Source organism: Topomyia yanbarensis, chromosome 3 (assembly GCF_030247195.1).
Source record: "Topomyia yanbarensis strain Yona2022 chromosome 3, ASM3024719v1, whole genome shotgun sequence".
NCBI lineage: Eukaryota > Metazoa > Arthropoda > Insecta > Diptera > Culicidae > Topomyia > Topomyia yanbarensis.
Window position 1 is genome coordinate 145759650 of NC_080672.1, and position 17145 is coordinate 145776794.

The following is a 17145-nucleotide window of genomic DNA, read 5'->3' on the forward strand; positions in this document are numbered from 1 at the left end:
AAAACTTTGCAGTTGTGCGGTTTATGAATCTCCATGATTTACAATTGCAACATTTTTATACAAGAGCAAATTTTTAATAGGGCGTAAACCTCTTTCCGTGCACAACTTTGAAAATGTGTTTCTTCGATTATCGTATTTTATTCAGTATAACTATCTGAAACTGAGGTGAAAATGCAAAAAATATACACTGAAAAAAACTTTGTTACATTTTTCAAGAAAACAAAAATTTATATTAAAAATTTAATATGCAAAAAAAATTCTAAATTTTTTTATATTTTGTTATCAAAATGGAGATTAAAAAAAGCGAATAACTTATGAAAACAACTGCTTCATTTTTCTTTTTGTTTGAGCATTTTGATTTGAAATTATATTTAGAATCATATTCAATGGAAAATTGTATTTTTGACTGCAACCAGAAAGAATTATAAAAATTGGATAGACGGGCCCTTATTCATCTCATTAGTCAGGATGACACACTACTTCGATTGTAACTTGAAATACAGTTATTGGATTGCGCTTAAATAGATTTCAGCATGCTTGCTTCGTTCTTAAGTAGCAGTAACATAAAAACCGCTTCGGAAAATGTAAAATACTCGCGTTTGAGCGAAAAGAAAAGTCGAGTACAACGCACCTTTATTCATTTCTTGAGCGTTTTTTCAAAACGTCATATCTGCAATGAGTTACTCTCTTTGTTTACTTTCTCTTCTGTTAATAATTCGGTCACTTTAACATTTATCCCTCAGCTCTTTGCACAATATGCTAGCTAAAACCACCGTCTTTCGATCTGTACTGTAAAATAAGTGAAAAGTGTTATAGTGACGCCGTAAGAATCGAAAGAGAAAGTATCAACAGAGAGTAACTCATTGCAGATATGACGTTTTGAAAAAACGCTCAAGATTTGACCTAATGCGTTGAATAGAGAGAGAGAGAGAGAGAGAGAGAGAGAGAGAGAGAGAGAGAGAGAGAGAGAGAGAGAGAGAGAGAGAGAGAGAGAGAGAGCAGACACTCTAAGTAATCTATTCAAATAGGTGGGATGAATACAGAAGCTGAGATGAATTAGGGCATGTTCAAAGTTTCGGTTAGGAAAACTTTTTTATTGAAAACTTCTCCATTATTCAAATACACTAAACAAAATTCTTACGGAAGAACTTGAATAACTTCCAAAAAGGGCATAATTTTACGAATTAATTGTTTTTTATTGGAGCAAAATTCCATTGTCGCATTTTGGAAGATTTCTCCTAAATGCAGTTTGATTTGAAATGACCCTTGCCGCATATCCATCTTTTCACAACCATTTTAAACATCTATCAGTTTGCGTGCAATTTGCGAGCAACGCATCAATCGATGAGTCGCATTTGCTATTTAATCTTAAGGTGTCCGTCTTAGGCACAGTTCCTCTATTCCGTTTCGGAACTTGACCTTCTGTTTGACAGACTCCTGAGCTGATTTTCATATACAGGAAAATTGCAGACAATATCACCAATAGTTCTTCCTGGCCTATGAGACCAACATCTTATCCTCTGAACGACCATCGAGTCCATGTAGTATGATTCCAAAATTGCATTGTAAATTTTTATCGTGAACTCAATTCGCAACAGGAACAGCTTATCATCTCAAGCTTATTAAAACTCTTCTAATATGAACAAAGAAAATGAAGGGTACCTACACGTGCGTATCAAACCAAAATATATAATTATTCAATTTCTTGTTTCGGGTATGCGCCTGACAGTTACTCACTTCAACTGTTTGTAACTTTAGAGAATGAGCGCCCAGCATGCGATTCTTGCTCTCTGCTCGAATCTTCAGAGCATTTTTCGCGAAACAGCATCAGCGACCGAGTCATATGTTTGGTCCTTTTCGAACAAAAAACTCTCTGCATTTGTCACAAAGTTAGGTTAGGGGTTCCTTCTTCGAATTGCGATACAGGCTGCAATATTTGAAAGTCATCTCTGGTGAATCGTGACGACTGAGTGAAAAATGACCTACTAAACTTACCAAATTGCAGCAGTTTTCCATCATCCCAAGCAACCAGAAGTGATTGAATTATTACTCGAAAGTAAGGGTGGTTCAATACCGTGTTTTGTTCAGGTGACAATATGGCAAAATATTATTAAGAATGTATTAATGTTTAGCACCACGAAAACTCTGACGACTGGTCCATTTATTGTTTCGAATGGTATTGAGATCTACTGCTTGCCTCAACGAACGATCAAACGCAAACAGTCTCGCTGGTGGAGGCGCTTAGTACTTTTGCTGAGATTAAATGATCACGTATATCCATTTAACATTGGTGAAATTTGATTTGACGACACCGTAGAAGATAAAAGTATTCAACCTCTGATAGGAATGTAAACAAAATTTAAAAATAATCATTAAACGTGCAAGCATACCCATCGCTCCTATTTTTTCTCTTCTAGTGCACGTTGCGTGTCAAATTTGCAATTTTCCACCTCGAAAGACGGGACAAGATGATTTTCACAGCTGTGCCGACTTATGTAATCTACCACGAGAAAATATAACCGGTTTGCTGGCTGACGCTTTCCTCGAAATAGGTGAAAATTACGAAAATGAGGTGTTTGTTGTTTTTTCGCGATCTCACTACCAGTGGAAATGAAAATGCTGCTGTGGCTGCAAAAACCAATCAGAGCAAAATTATCGATTGTCTAATGGTGTAGCAAATTGTTTTTGTTCGGGCTAAGAAATGTTTCCAAAGTTGCAGCTTCCTCGATTATTGTGTGTTTATTTTGGGAGCTTGTTTTGCTCACCCAAGGTTACCAAAATGTTTCTACAAAATGCTTAAAAAATGCCATACATATACATGTCTCGATGCTGATTAACGCTGACAGCAAAAAATGTGTGGTGATTTACGCACGTTTACGATATTGCTAACGCTAATGGTTTTTTAATAATTCCGAACAAGCTCGCTTAATTTTACCCATTTATGACCCAGGTATACTCCCATATGAGCCAAATGTAGTGATACCTTAAATCGTCGCTGTTGTGCTATCTTATGACAAGCGCCATTTAGCACATTTCTAGAAAAACGATTTTTAAAGTTTGAGATTGAATATCTTGAAACTTATAAATGGTAAAAACAATCCAAAGAAGACAATTGATGCTTCTATCTGTTCTGCATTAATCTCTCAAATATTACAAAGATCGGTTGACTATGTTGCGAGTTTTTACTATGAATGTAAACAAAAGTCGCACTCACACGTGTCATAGGCGTGTATTGATGACAAAATTTGTATGACGTGTCATAATCGTGCATGGAAAATTTTCCATAGAAAAAAATCATCACTTTTTAACTTTTATTCATATCTTTGGGTTCATATGGTCTATAAACATTCGGTGAAATGCATTTTAAAGGAAATGAGTCAGGGAATCTAGAAAAAATGGTTATTCTTGATTACAGTGTTGCCAAATATATTTTATTTCCAGTTCAAAACTAAAACTGTTTTTCTCACAACTCGTATAGTTTTCTTTCGAAAATGTTTATGCCATTGTGTTCCTCAGACATTTTCACACATAAAACCGTCTAAAACTTCAATATAACTTGAGCCAATCCCTAGATATAGTGATTTGAAGCAAAAAACTCACAATTTCTTATCATGTTTCTAGCTATATCTAAGTAACCAAGTAGAATTTCAAAATTCAGAAAACGCCACTTTGTAGAGATTTTTCAAACAAGTAATGTGGCATATCTAACTCAGTTTACCCCAAAATGGCGTTTGTCATAAGATAGCACAACAGCGACGAAATGCCATCAAAAATGTATCAAAGGTTGTGGTAAATACAGAATTACTGTTTGAAATGAATTTGAAAACGGAAAATATTTTATTCATAAAATTTCATGCGCTCAAATCTAAACAACACATTTTATGTTATTTGTTCAGATTTTCTGATTGACAACACTTATTTTATACCTCTGGTAACATTTTGTCACATAATGGAACTATCAGCACTAATTTAAACGATTAAATTCCATGAAATATGTTGCTTATTTTTCAGCCGCCATGGGCCTTAACTGCACACTGTGTAAAAATATAAATAACAAAATCAACAGTTGTCTTATTGGTGTAATAATTAAGTTGTTAGATGGCGAAAGTCTACAGTAACTACGCATTAAACGATGGATGGTTTTACGTATGATATTTCATGCGCTAGGATACTATGGGTTAACATGGTAGGAAACAAAATCCCTGATCTACCAGTCGGGTATTTCTCACTTGCAGTATGATCATATGATGGAGACACTTGGTTACCTGTAAAACAGTATTTGAACATTTTTATTACTCTTCAGTTTATTCAAACCTTATTCCAGCACAAAATGGGGATTGGGACTTAGTCAATCGAATGTGCAATTGAATTTGCGAAAGAATGTACGTCAGAAAATTGATAAAAAAAATCATTAAAACGCAAACCTCCAAAGAGTACGGAATAAACGAGTTAATTGATCTTAATTATACTACATTATTCTCGTTTGACATGCTACCATCAATCGAACCTGGAAAACCTGCAGGTTTCACTGGTTATCCAGTTTTTGCTGATTACCATCTCCCCTATAGCGCTTCGTTATAGTGTAGAGGGTGTGTCCTTTTCCTGTGTCAAAATTTTTCAAACGAAAGCAACCAGACCAGATAGCTACGGAAAAGTTTCAAGGTCGTGAAAAAGGAAAATTTTTAGCCTCAGCGGTTGCGGAATCACATCGGAATTCAACACGGGCGATATCAGCGATGTAGTGAAACTTTCCATTTCATCAGTAAATAAAAAAAATCAGTCGGCGCACGGAAGTGTTCATTAAAAATTGAGTTATCCAAACGCTAGCATACTGTGGTATAATGGCCGGGCAGAAGAGAAGCCGACGAGGACGTCGAGAGGAACGCGTTTATGAATATGATTTCACCTATGAGTTCAGGGTAATTTCGCTATAAATCAAGATTTTTTTACGTTTTTTTCTATATGCGTAGTACGTGTACTAATGGTTCTGTGTTTTGTTCCATGTTTTCATGATGTGATCACGATTAACAGCGCTTCGCCGAAAGTCTTCAAAAGCCGCTTCGGACATATCGGGTGGAGTTCAATCTCGGCCGTCCGGTAAGCAGCAACTCAAACTACAACAATGGAACAGACGGTCTCCAGGAAGTCAGTGAAGACGTCTTTACGAGCACCTATTCGGCAACGCGGTAAGTACCGAACTGCACTTAAGAGTTATCGGACTGCTCAGACTGAATAATTACGCCTTTTATGTGGTATGAATGTTACTACCAGATAGCGAGAATGGTCTGTTTAGTGTCCGGGCACTCATGCTTTCCTCACTGGATGACTTGACTGCTATATTAAGTAATCTTCCTTGCAGGATCACTAAAATAACCAACAACAAACTAAACTATGATTCCATGGATGGCAGTACAGCTGCCGGTAGAGCGGAGAACTCACGTGAAAGTTCCCCCACGAAGAAAGTGAGTAAGGCGGAAATGCAATCAGATGTGCACCACCCGAATGGGGCATCGTCAGTTCAATTTACAGAAATTCGCAGCTTGAAGCGTATTTCGCGTACAAATGAAGCAGTTGGCACAAATAATGGAACTGAAATTGGTGATACAATTTTGAACACCCCAGGTATAGTAGATCCGGTTAGTGGAAGGATCTTAACGGTTGGCGAAGCGATTAAGTTAAGGATTTTGGACGTGCGAAGTGGTCAGTTAAATGTGAATGGAGAACGTTTAAGTCTGAAGGAGGCGGTACGTAGGCAGCTAATCGATGCAGAATTGGTAGACAATTTACTCAGACCAGGGGCAGCTCTTGATCGCGATGGACGTCCGATGAGTCTGCTGGAGGTAATACAGAAGGAAATTCTCGAGGCGGAAAACGGCTACGACAGCACGGAAAAACGAATCAAGGTAACGACCAGTAAGGAGCCATACCGCACTGTAAAAAACAATGAAAAAGAAGCAAAAAGTATTGTCGATGCCATCAAACAAGGTCTGGTCGATACCAGCGCTGGTCTCTACCGTACTGAAACCGGTGACTTCATCACCCTAGCCGTTGCCTACGAGTTGGGTTATTTGATTCGTAACGAAACAATCAAGATTGCACCGCACACACTATCACTGACCGACGCCATCGGTCAGGGTCTGGTGGACACTGGTGGTTGGGTGGTTGATCGTAATACTGGCGATAAGTTCCGACTAGATTCAGCCATCGCGAAAAAACTTGTTAGCCCCGATTTGCGGGAAATCGTGGACACCAAGAATGACAATATGATCACTGTGACAGAAGCGATAGAGCAGGGTATTTTGAATGCGAAAACTGGTCGCTACATGAATCCGCTAACGAAAGAAAAGCTCACCTTCGCCGAAGCACGTAATAGACAGCTCATTCATAAACCGATGACTATGAAAGATGTTTGTGATTTAAATTTGTTTGACAAGACGGATAAAATTGCGTCTCCTACAAGACGCGAACGGGTTAATATTCCAGGTGCTATTAGTTTAGGGGTTTTAGATAGCGATATCATTAAGTGTGTATATAAAACTAAGGGAAATTTGTTAACACTCAAGGAAGCTCTCGAGCAGGAAATCATACTGCCTTTCGAGAATCGTTACCGCCATATGGAAACCACTGAACTGATGACCATTCCTGAAGCGGTTGATCGAGGTTTCATTTCGTCGGTTTCAATCAAATCCATTTTCAACATTTGCGGCTTCAAAGATCCACATTCCGGCGAATTTGTTTCCCTCAACACTGCTTTGGCGAAAAATATAGTTCGAAAGAAAGACGGACACTTTCTGCTAGATACAGGTAAAGGGGTTCTCATTGATCTAGACAAAGCCGTTGCTCAGGAATTAATCCGTCCAGAAGTATATGAAATGCTCAACCGAAAATGTGGCGTTCTCTATAAAGGAGGGCACGAGCTGTCTCTTTTCGAACTAGTGTACCATGAGCTGATCGATACAAAGACAGGTTTTTTGCTAGAACCAGATACTGGCTCAGTTCTTCCGTTGGAGCCGGCTATTGAACGTAAATTCATTACCCCAGAGGGTGCCTTGCTGTTAATCAGCCTACTGAACATAACACTCACAACAGAAACCGTTGTGAAAACAATAAAACGTTATGTTACAATCACGCACACTGGTGAGCAGGTTGAAGAACAACCGGATATTCTGCTGTCCTTCACGGAAGCAGTACGCCGGGGTTTGATCGATGAGAATACTCGTACTTATCGAGACCCTGTCACTGGCAACGTCTACTCCGTACAGCAAGCTTTAAACCATGGCCTTATCTTGCCTGATACGGAAGCCATTCCGTTGCAGGAAGTTGGTAGTGCAGTTCCTAACATAATTACCAAACCTTCATCCATTCCACTAGAATTTGAAACCCGCGTTGTCAATAGCGGCATATCTAAAAACATAAGCATCACAACCGAGTTCTTGGACAGGGAACGCAAGCAAACTCAGTCATACGAAGTTCCACCGGAAGGTTGGCTTCTAGCGGAAGCTATTTCTAAAAAGTTGTTTGATCCGGTTGCTGGTCTTTTTATCATTCCCGGCACCGATCGTCTTGTTAGCTTTGAAGAATGTATAAAATTAAAAATTATTAATCAAGAGTCTGCTCTTGTAGTTGATCCTAATAGTGTACAACGCAAGATTACTCTAGAACGCGCACTTGAGAAAAAGGTTCTTGATACTACCGGCCACTATGCAATAGTGGACAATAACAATATCACTATGCGAGAAGCTATCGATCGTAATTTAGTGATGTTCGAACACACTGTTGATATTCCCGTAGACAGCAAAGTGAATCGTATCATCCAAATAACTAAACTCCCCGGAGAACCAGATCGAATTGAAGTTGCCAATGGTAGTAATCAGACGATAAATGTTAGGGGAATGCAAACGCCAGAAATGCTTAGTCCTGAACCATTGCAACTTGCACCGGGTATTATTTACGATCCTTCTACGGCTCTTGTCATATTCACTGACAGCGGTAAATCGACTAGCATCGTGCATGCTGTTGCTAGTGGTAAAATAGAATCAAACATAGTGAAGATCAATGATCCCAATACCGGCGAACTTATAAGCATTCCACAAGCATTGGAACGTGGTGTTCTTGATCGTCAAACTGGTGAAATCAAACACCGCTCTGGTAAGCAAATAGGACTTATTGAAGCCGCTCATACTGGAGCACTCGTGGTTTGTGGAGCACCTTTGGTTGCTGCAGCAGGAGCTCTTGATTTGCTAAAGACAATCATTGATCCATCTACCGGTCATGAGATACCGATTGAAGTAGCTTACGAACGGGGTTTAATTACCAAAAGTCAACTTCCCAGTCCTGAACGAGCTGCTCTGAAGAAGAAAATAAGTGTCGAAGAAAGTAGCAGGCGATCTTCGGAAAGTTTTGTTGTTACAGTGGCGGATCATTCTAAGCAGTACACGAAAGATCCGGTCGTGCTACAGAGGATGCGAAAATGTGTATTGCGACCCAAGGATGCTGCGGAACGAGGTATTCTTGATCAAGAAACGGCCAATCTACTGGAGGATCCGAATCTCTTCGAAGGGACACAAACGCTATATCGGCTCATAGCTATAGGACGTGTGGATGGCAACCGCGGCCAAATTATTGATCCTCAAAGAGGCCATACACTGACAATAAACGAGGCGATTCAGCGTGGTATTCTCGATCATCACGGAAGCAATAACATTTTTATTCCACTGGCCAGGTCTCTAGCTATCCCGGAACTTGTAAGCCAAGGATTACTCAATACTGAGGACTCCAAAATTTATCACCCTGAGTCAGGGCGCCTGCTGACACTAAGGGAGGCCATAATTTGTGATATTGTAGATCCTCTGACTGAAATTTTGATAGATGACAAACAAAAGGTTTCCTTGGAACAAGCCATCAAATCCAGTATTGTCGACGAAGATCAGTGCACAATCAACAATGCCAAACTTGTGGATGTGATCAATCAGAATGTCTTCATAATGCCAAACTATTCCAGTCAACTTCCTCCGGCGGGTATGACTCTTCCGGTGATCGTGAAAAGACATCTGCTGGACGTCGATCGCAAAGAAATTATTCACCCGATTTCACAAGATCGTATGAATTTTAACGAAGCCATTAAAAACGATTTTGTCATGGCAGTTCCTTACACTCCACATCCTGACGCTACAGATATCGAGGCAGCTCTCGATAAAAAGTTGATCAACACAGATAATGAATCGTTCAAAATCCCAACAACTTCGGAAGAAATTCCTTTGCAAGAAGCTATCGAAACCGGTCTCTTGGAGGTTAAACCGTTGCCGGAACTAGTTCAAGGAATACAAGCCAACAAAGCGATTACCTCAGTGACGGAGTCGATCTCTTCCTACCACACGATTACAACCAAAACGGTAGAAATACAGTCCGGTTACTCTCTGATTTCGGCAACTGAGGTTCAAGATATAACAACTGGTGAGATCATGTCCGTCGACGAAGCTCGCCAGAAAGGAATCATAAGTGATGAAAATCGTACGAAAGAGCAGGTACTGAACGAGGAAGTAAATATAAATTTCACCAACGCACTGCAGAGGGGGTTACTGGATGTAACGAAAGGTACGTTCAGACATCCGGACAGTGGTGATGTGATGTCTATTTCCGATGCCGTTGATCGCGGGTACATTGCTAGTAAGGCCGTTAGTGACGATTTACTGCATCGGTCGCCAGAAATGGTTCACAAAGTGATCACTGAGGTTGACGTAATACCAGAGCAGACGACTGGAAACATAAAACATGAGATTGTGCATAACATTATTAGAGAAAGTGACGTCCCCCCAAGCAGTGGAAGAATGACGGAGGTGACATTACAAAATGATGCAAAAACCTCGAGTGAAAATAAACTGGGCGAGAACATCAAAAATACTGCCAAACTTGGTCTAATGGCTGTGGTTGGAGCCCCAGTTCTGGGTGGAATGGCAATAGCTGGTGCTCTTAAAAAAGTGTTTGAAAAGAAGGAAAGTGAAAAAACGGAGTCGGTAGTCGTGCATTCTTCTCATAGTTCAATAGTAGAGACAACGTGTGATAATGTTAACTCAACGACACTGGAGGTAGTAACAAACATCATTGATAAGCCGATGCCCATTGCTGCATCGTTGACTACGACTAAGGAAACAAACGAAGAACTAGTTCATGGTAATCTTAGTACATCTATAGAATCCTCTAAAATTGAAATTCAGAATGTGGTTGCTGAGGATGTTCAAATTGCAGATTCGAACGAAAATGCTGACAAAAAGCACGAGATTGAATTGGGAAAATATGGTGAAACCCTTCCTGATTATAGTGTAAAACTTGATGAAAAAGGTAATATAGAAAAGCCAATAAGTGAATTTATATCCGACGTAATAAACGATCCTAAAAAAGAAATGACAGAGGAAATAAACGTTCAACAAGGCACTGATGAGGTAATTCAGATTACTTGCGACGTAAAAAATGAACCTAACAAAGTAGGTAGTCAATTTTCCGATGAACAGCGTTGTGTTTCAGAAATAGAAGATCACTTGATTTCGGATCACAGTTCCAAACATGGCGAAAAAACTCAGACAGAAACATCCATAAGTCAAGTTATACCTGATGAAAAAAAAGTTTCTGAAAAAGATATGACAAAGAAAATAATGCTTGATAAAGGCCCTGATGAAAGGCGTCAATTGCTTCATGAACAATGCGTTGTTTCGAATACAGAAGTTCCGTCTACTGTTGATGATGTTTTGTCCGTAAAGGAACAAACATCTGTTGTGAACACTGCTGAAACAATAAAAACAATCGAAAAGAAAACAAGCATATTTGCCGAAGAGCACATCTCTCCAAAAACTGAAAACAATAGAAAGGAAATGGAGCGGATAGCAACGAACCATAATGCAGGAAGTGCAGTTATTTTGGAATCTATTCCGGCGATTGTGGATACTACAAAACACACTGAAGAACACGACTCGCGATTATTGCATACAGTAGCAACGGAAAACGATGAGATTATGTCTGAATTCTCAGTGCCAAAACCTGAAAATCAAGTAACAGAACAGAATACACAAGAACTACCTCCAACTGAAATTGATTCGGAGAAATCTAGAACACTGGATATTATTGACGAGACAAGTCACCCTGATAATATCTATTCTCATAAAGATCCGGAACTGGTTCAGCAGGTGAAGCCCGTCGACGAAACGAATGTTTCATTTGATCATGCTGCTACGGAATCTACCGATGTTAGTGAAAATGCTGCTAAACAAGATACGTTGGCCGTGAATCGTCCACATGATCTTCCGATTTTAATAAACCAAACGGAACATTCAACTACTACTACTCCAGCGAACAATAAAGCTCCTGATGAACATGAAAAACTGATACCCCTTCAATATCCGCACAAAACGTCAGCAGATAAGGATTCCGCGATAAATGAAACAGGTAAGAAAGTACTCGATGCAGCAAAACTTGGTCTTATGGCCATAGTCGGAGCTCCGATACTCGCTGGTAAAGCAGTAGTCGATGCTTTGAAGAACGATACTTCTAAACAAGCGGAAACCAATGAATCGAAACCGAACGTAATTGATGCTACAGTAGCTTTCCTAGAACAGGAACGATCTCCGGGCGATGCTCGCCGTGAGTTTGAAGAACTACAACAAGCTATAGGAGGAATAATAGAGGCAGAAGATACCGACGGCAAGTTGAAAACTCCCGAAAAACATGTCACTTTTGAGATTGTTGAGCAAACACTTGAAAGACAGAGATTGGATAGAAACTACGAGCGAATGCCTCTTGGTGAAGCAGTATCTCAAGGTAAAATTATTCCAAAGGTATGTCGTGTTATGGTTGACGAAAAGGAAATGCCTTATACGGTAGAAGAAGGACTAAACGATCAAAACATACGAATTTACGACATCGTAGACGTTATTTCGAAAGAGCTGATTTCTTTCGTTGATGGAGAACCGGACGGTCTCGTCATTGACGAGACCTTAACGAAACAAAAATTGATTGATTTGGGAGTACTTGACCCTGAAACTGGAAGTTTCATCTCGCCCAACAACGGTGATTTCATCTCATTCTATGACCTCATTTGCAGTTCAGGTCTGGTTGATCCGAATACAGTGTACGTGAAAGATTTGGGTAAAAATAAGTACGAACAGCTGGACATTGCTCTCCAGAAACACTTGATTGACAAACATACAGGGCATATGCTAGATAATAAAACCGGTAAGAAGGTAAAATTCATTGAATGTTGCAAACGTGCCTGGATTATTCAGCGTGAGCCATCCAGTGAGAATCTCGATCAATCTCCAACGTTGACTGAAGTGTTGGACGCTGGCCAGTTCAACCCTCAGACAGGGGAATTGGTTCAGGACAATCAAAGTGTTCCGATCGCCGAGGCTCTACGAGCTGGATTCATTGCCAACGATTCCGTTTCAGTGCGAGATCCAACTGATGGTGAGATACTTCCACTACGTGTAGCGATTGAACGAGGAATCATTGATTTGAAGTTGGGAGTGATCTTCAACAGAGAAACGCAGGAGGAGATCGACTTGAATGAAGCATACAGTCGAGGATATATGCTAGAAGGTAAACGAACGCCGATATCTTTGGAAGCGGCTGTTCGCAAAGGGCTGTACAATCCAGAATCTGGATTGATTTTAGACACGATCACCGAAGAAATGGTCGATGTGCAACAGTCGGTCGATAAGGGTATCGTTGATCCGAAGATCTCCAACGTTAAAGACTCTAGATGCAATGTGTTAGTACCACTACAAGCCGCTCTCGATACCAAACTCCTTGATACAGAATCTGGAAAATTAAAGGACACTGTTACGGATGAAATGGTTTCGTTGGATGTGGCACTTGAAAAGCAGCTGATGGACACTAAAAAGATTACCCACAGTCTGATAGATGTACTGAATAAAGAGTTCTACAATCCTAAATCTGGTAGAATTCTTAATCCAGGAAACGGCGAGGAAAATATTTTGAAGCATGCGATTGATGCGCAGCTGGTTGAAATCGAAAGTGTATTAATTAGAGATGAGCAAAAAGATACGGTTATAAAATGTGGAGAAGCTATCCAGTCAGGTTTGTTGGATGACATACGAGGAGTTTTGACAAAACCGGAATTGACACTCGATCGTGCCTATCAGAAAGGATACATTCTAAGCAACAAGAAACCTATATCATTACCGGACGCTTTACTCAGAGGTTTCTATGATCCAGCCAGTGGAATGTTTAGAATTGATGGAGCTTCAGGCATTACACTGCAGAAAGCGATCGATAATGGAGAAATTTCTACTTCTGATTTGATCGTACGCGATCCCAAATGTCGAGGCGTCGTTAGTCTTGCGGATGCTATCCGATCAGGCCTAGTAGAATCCGTTTCGGGAATTGTTATTGACTCCGGTTCTGGACTTAGTATGGGTATGTTGGATGCTCTCGATCGTGGTATCATTGTGATGGCAAAACGAAGATGCAGTCTGCCAGATGCCGTTTTTCGAGGATTGTATGATCCCAAATCTGGTCAGTTTAGTAGTACGACAACTCCAGAAAAAATGTCTACGGAGCGTGCAATCCGACGGGGTATGCTAGACCCAGAATCTACGATTGTGAATGTGGCTGGTAAGATTTTACCGTTTGAGCTTGCTATTGAAAACGGAACTGTTGACATTAGGCGGGGTACAATCAAGGATGAAGTAGGCAATAAAATTGATTTTCGAGAAGCATTTGATCGCGGGTTGCTCGTTGAAGTTAGGAAACCGATCAGTTTGAATGAAGCTGTTTTGAAGGGTATCTATCGGGAAAGCAGTGGCTTATTCATGGATCCTAAGACTGGGCGTAAAATGACACTTTCGCAAGCGATTGCTGAGAAGGTCATTGATCCGCGTTCTGTCCAGATCAAAGATTCTGCAACTGGATTTTACAAAGATCTTAATCTAATAGACGCGATCGAGACTGATCTGATCAACGGAGAAAACTCCAACGTTCAACATGGCAATGATAAAATCACTTTGAAACATGCCTTCGATATAGGATTGCTGTATGATGTCAATGGCCCCATTAGTTTGCAACGAGCCATCCATCAGGGTATCTACCACGATCAGAGTGGCAAGATCGAAGATTCGATATCCGGGCGTAAAATTACTTTGCATGAAGCTATGAGGAAGTTCATTATCAATCCACAACTTCCTTGTTACTTCAACGAAAAGGATGAGGTTATGCTTAATTTATTTGAAACATGCCGTGCCAAATTGATTGATCGTCGGGAAGGGGTGTTCAAGGAGCCAGGAAGTGAAGTGTTCATCCCACTGAACGAAGCTTTGGCTTTGGGGCTCATCGTAGATATTGAAAGTGCCGGTTTCGGACTTTACGAAACTCTGGCAATGGGTTTCTATGATACAAAGAGTGGAAAAATAATTCATCCTAGCACAAGCCGAAATATTACACTTGAACAAGCCTGCCGTGAAGATATAGTGAGCCTGTCATCTTCGATAGTGAAGAATACTATCACCGGAAAGTACATTCGACTGGACGAGGCAATCAGGGCTAAAATTATTGACGACCGCGAAGGTGTTTATACTCTTCCTAAGGGGAACAAAATCGATTTACAAGAAGCTAGACGAAAGGGATTGATAGTAACTAATCAGAAGTTGTTATCATTGGAGAAGGCCATTAAGCTACAATTGTATCGTCAAGATGCTGGTACCTTTGTGGAGCCTATTTCCGGTGAACAAGTGAATCTGCAGGAAGCACTAGATAGTGGATTGTTGGACTTTGAAACCACAGTTTACAAAGATGCGGTTACGGGACAGGACAAACCACTGCGAACAGCGATCGCAGATCGGGATATAGATGTAGAGAAGGGTAAGGTCGTTGATCGAAAATCAGATAGAACTTATAACTTTGACACAGCACTGAATAAGGGATTGTTAGTGACTGTTCAGAAACCAATCACTGGGAGAATTCTCGAGCGAAAGGAGAGCATAGATAATTTATTGCAAGAGTCACCGATTGGTAAGAGTCCGCGAGAAATGAGCTTGAAAGATGCACTGAGGTATGATATATTGTCTGTTGATAAATCGGTAATCAAACATCCAAAGAGTCGAGTGTTTATCCCACTAAAACTAGCGTTACAAGAAAAGTTGATTTTAGATGAAAGTCGTGCTACAATTGATCCGAAGCAGTCATTCTTTGTGTTCGACGGTGATCTAATCGTGTACGCAAGAGAACCATTGACGTTCGATAAAGCGGTTGAATCTAGTCTTCTCGATCTATTGACTGGTAAATTTTTGTACAAATCTGCAACGATTGTTGGTGGTGGTACAACCGACGGTGATGTTGTTGAGCTGTTGAGCCTGAAAGACGCCATCGGTCAAGGTTTCATCGATCCAGAGTCAGTTCTATTGAAAGATGGAGCAAAAAAGAAGTTCCTTCCTTTACCAGAAGCGTTCCGTAAAGGTCTGATTGATGCTGACAAATCTAATGTACTAGATACCAACACGTCCAAGCTGACATCTTTGCAGCAGGCAGTAGACACTGGTCTCTTGATTACTCCGAAGCGTGCTATTTGTCTAATGGAAGCTCTTAACTACCACATGTACAATGGTGAGAGTGGTACTTTCGAGGACCCGTTCCAACCTAACCAACACAAAACCCTTAACGAAACCATTCAATCCGGTTTAATTGATCCAACAACAACAATGGTGCGTGACATTGGTAACAATAGTGTAATAGTGCCGTTGCTAACTGCCATCGGCAACGGTCTGATCAATCCGATCGACGGACATTTTAATATCGAAAGTGAACAGACTAAAATTGATCTCGTGAAAGCGCGTGACCGAGGATATCTCATGTTAGCAGAGCAACGGGTAAGTGGAATGCACTGCACTCAGCAACAAATACGCAAAAAACGCAACGCGACATCGAGCAGACTTTTGTGTTCTTTCACACTTTTACCTATTTTTCATAAAAGTTTGGTTTTCCGTTAAATTTTCGTTTAACCAATCTTCATGCTGTGATAAGCTCGCGCTCGCATCCTTGCGCTCAGAGAACATGAAGGCCAATTTCACATACCTTTAGCATATGTTAACAAGGAACTCGACAAAATGACAAACCAATCACAGAGAGTGCAGCAATCCACTTTTTCCAAATCTACCGCTTTTCCGAATCTATCGTTTTTTTACTAAGCAAATAAAATTTAGCCATATTGCTGGTTTCCACATTCTTGAAATGCTTCTCACATTCATACTCTCTGTGATTCTTTTTCTGTATCACAATCATTTTTCACCACCAACGAGTGGAATCGTTCACTTCATTTAGTGTTTTGAAAAATAAAACATATCCTGCAATGGAAACCGACCTCGAGCGACATACGTGCGACCATGATCAGTGCTAATATAGTAACATTCAAGTGATTTGATGATTGTTGGTTGCTTTGTTTATTTCACTAGATTGTTCATTCACTCACCTCTCACTTTGTATGCACCATTTTTAAATACCACCTAACTGCCGTTCCGTGAGATGTACTAACAAAACGCCAATATTTCAACGTTGATCGTGAAAATGTCTGAAATCGTGAAAGTAAATTGGTTTGGTATTTGATATTTTGCAACTATGCTGTAGAAAGTTCTGTCAAATATACTGATTTTGATTAAATTAAGCCCACCCTCGTCACGATGCATACAAAAAGATGCCTCTTTTCAAGTAAAGTTTACTCTCTCTATGTCGATATTGAAGGAATCATCGGGATAGAGAAAGATCGAAATATAAAATAACACGATTTTTTCATTCGAGACGCTTTTTTCAGTACGTCATAATAGAGGCCAGAAAATGAAGATAGATGCTCATCTAGGGGGCTAGTAGTTATAGACCACGTGAAATAGTCCATGCTAGTCCGGTGTATAACATCCCGAAAGAGAACCGCACAATCTCTGGGAAGGAATTGGTCATTTGAGGTGTATTCTAGCTCATATCATTACGTGTTTTATGTACTCCATTTTTAAAGATACTAGTTTTGTGATCCCCCTAAAGGTGAGAAACAAGTATTCGTTTGCTCAATGGTGCATAAAAAATTGCTTTTCCGGCAAAGTTGCGGAAAATGATAAGAATTTTTTTTTTGCTGTGAAATACCACATTTGTTGGTTT

General features: G+C 40.1%; 1 protein-coding gene across 50 annotated transcripts in view; it reads left to right on the forward strand.

Annotated features, from left to right (window-relative positions):
• Positions 1-17145, forward strand: part of LOC131691889 (dystonin) — a 458938-nt gene that overhangs the window by 397915 nt on the left and 43878 nt on the right. For 31 of the 50 annotated variants that reach the window (XM_058978603.1, XM_058978605.1, XM_058978606.1 and 28 more), the window contains 2 exons: positions 5032-5186; positions 5360-15869. The exons of 5 other annotated variants lie outside the window; for them this stretch is intronic. In XM_058978603.1, the coding sequence (XP_058834586.1) occupies positions 5032-5186; positions 5360-15869 (10665 nt within the window). Of the gene's footprint in view, positions 1-4559; positions 4920-5031; positions 5187-5359; positions 15870-17145 lie in introns of those variants that run through there. 14 more of the 50 variants (XM_058978611.1, XM_058978612.1, XM_058978613.1 and 11 more) reach the window with 3 other exon arrangements.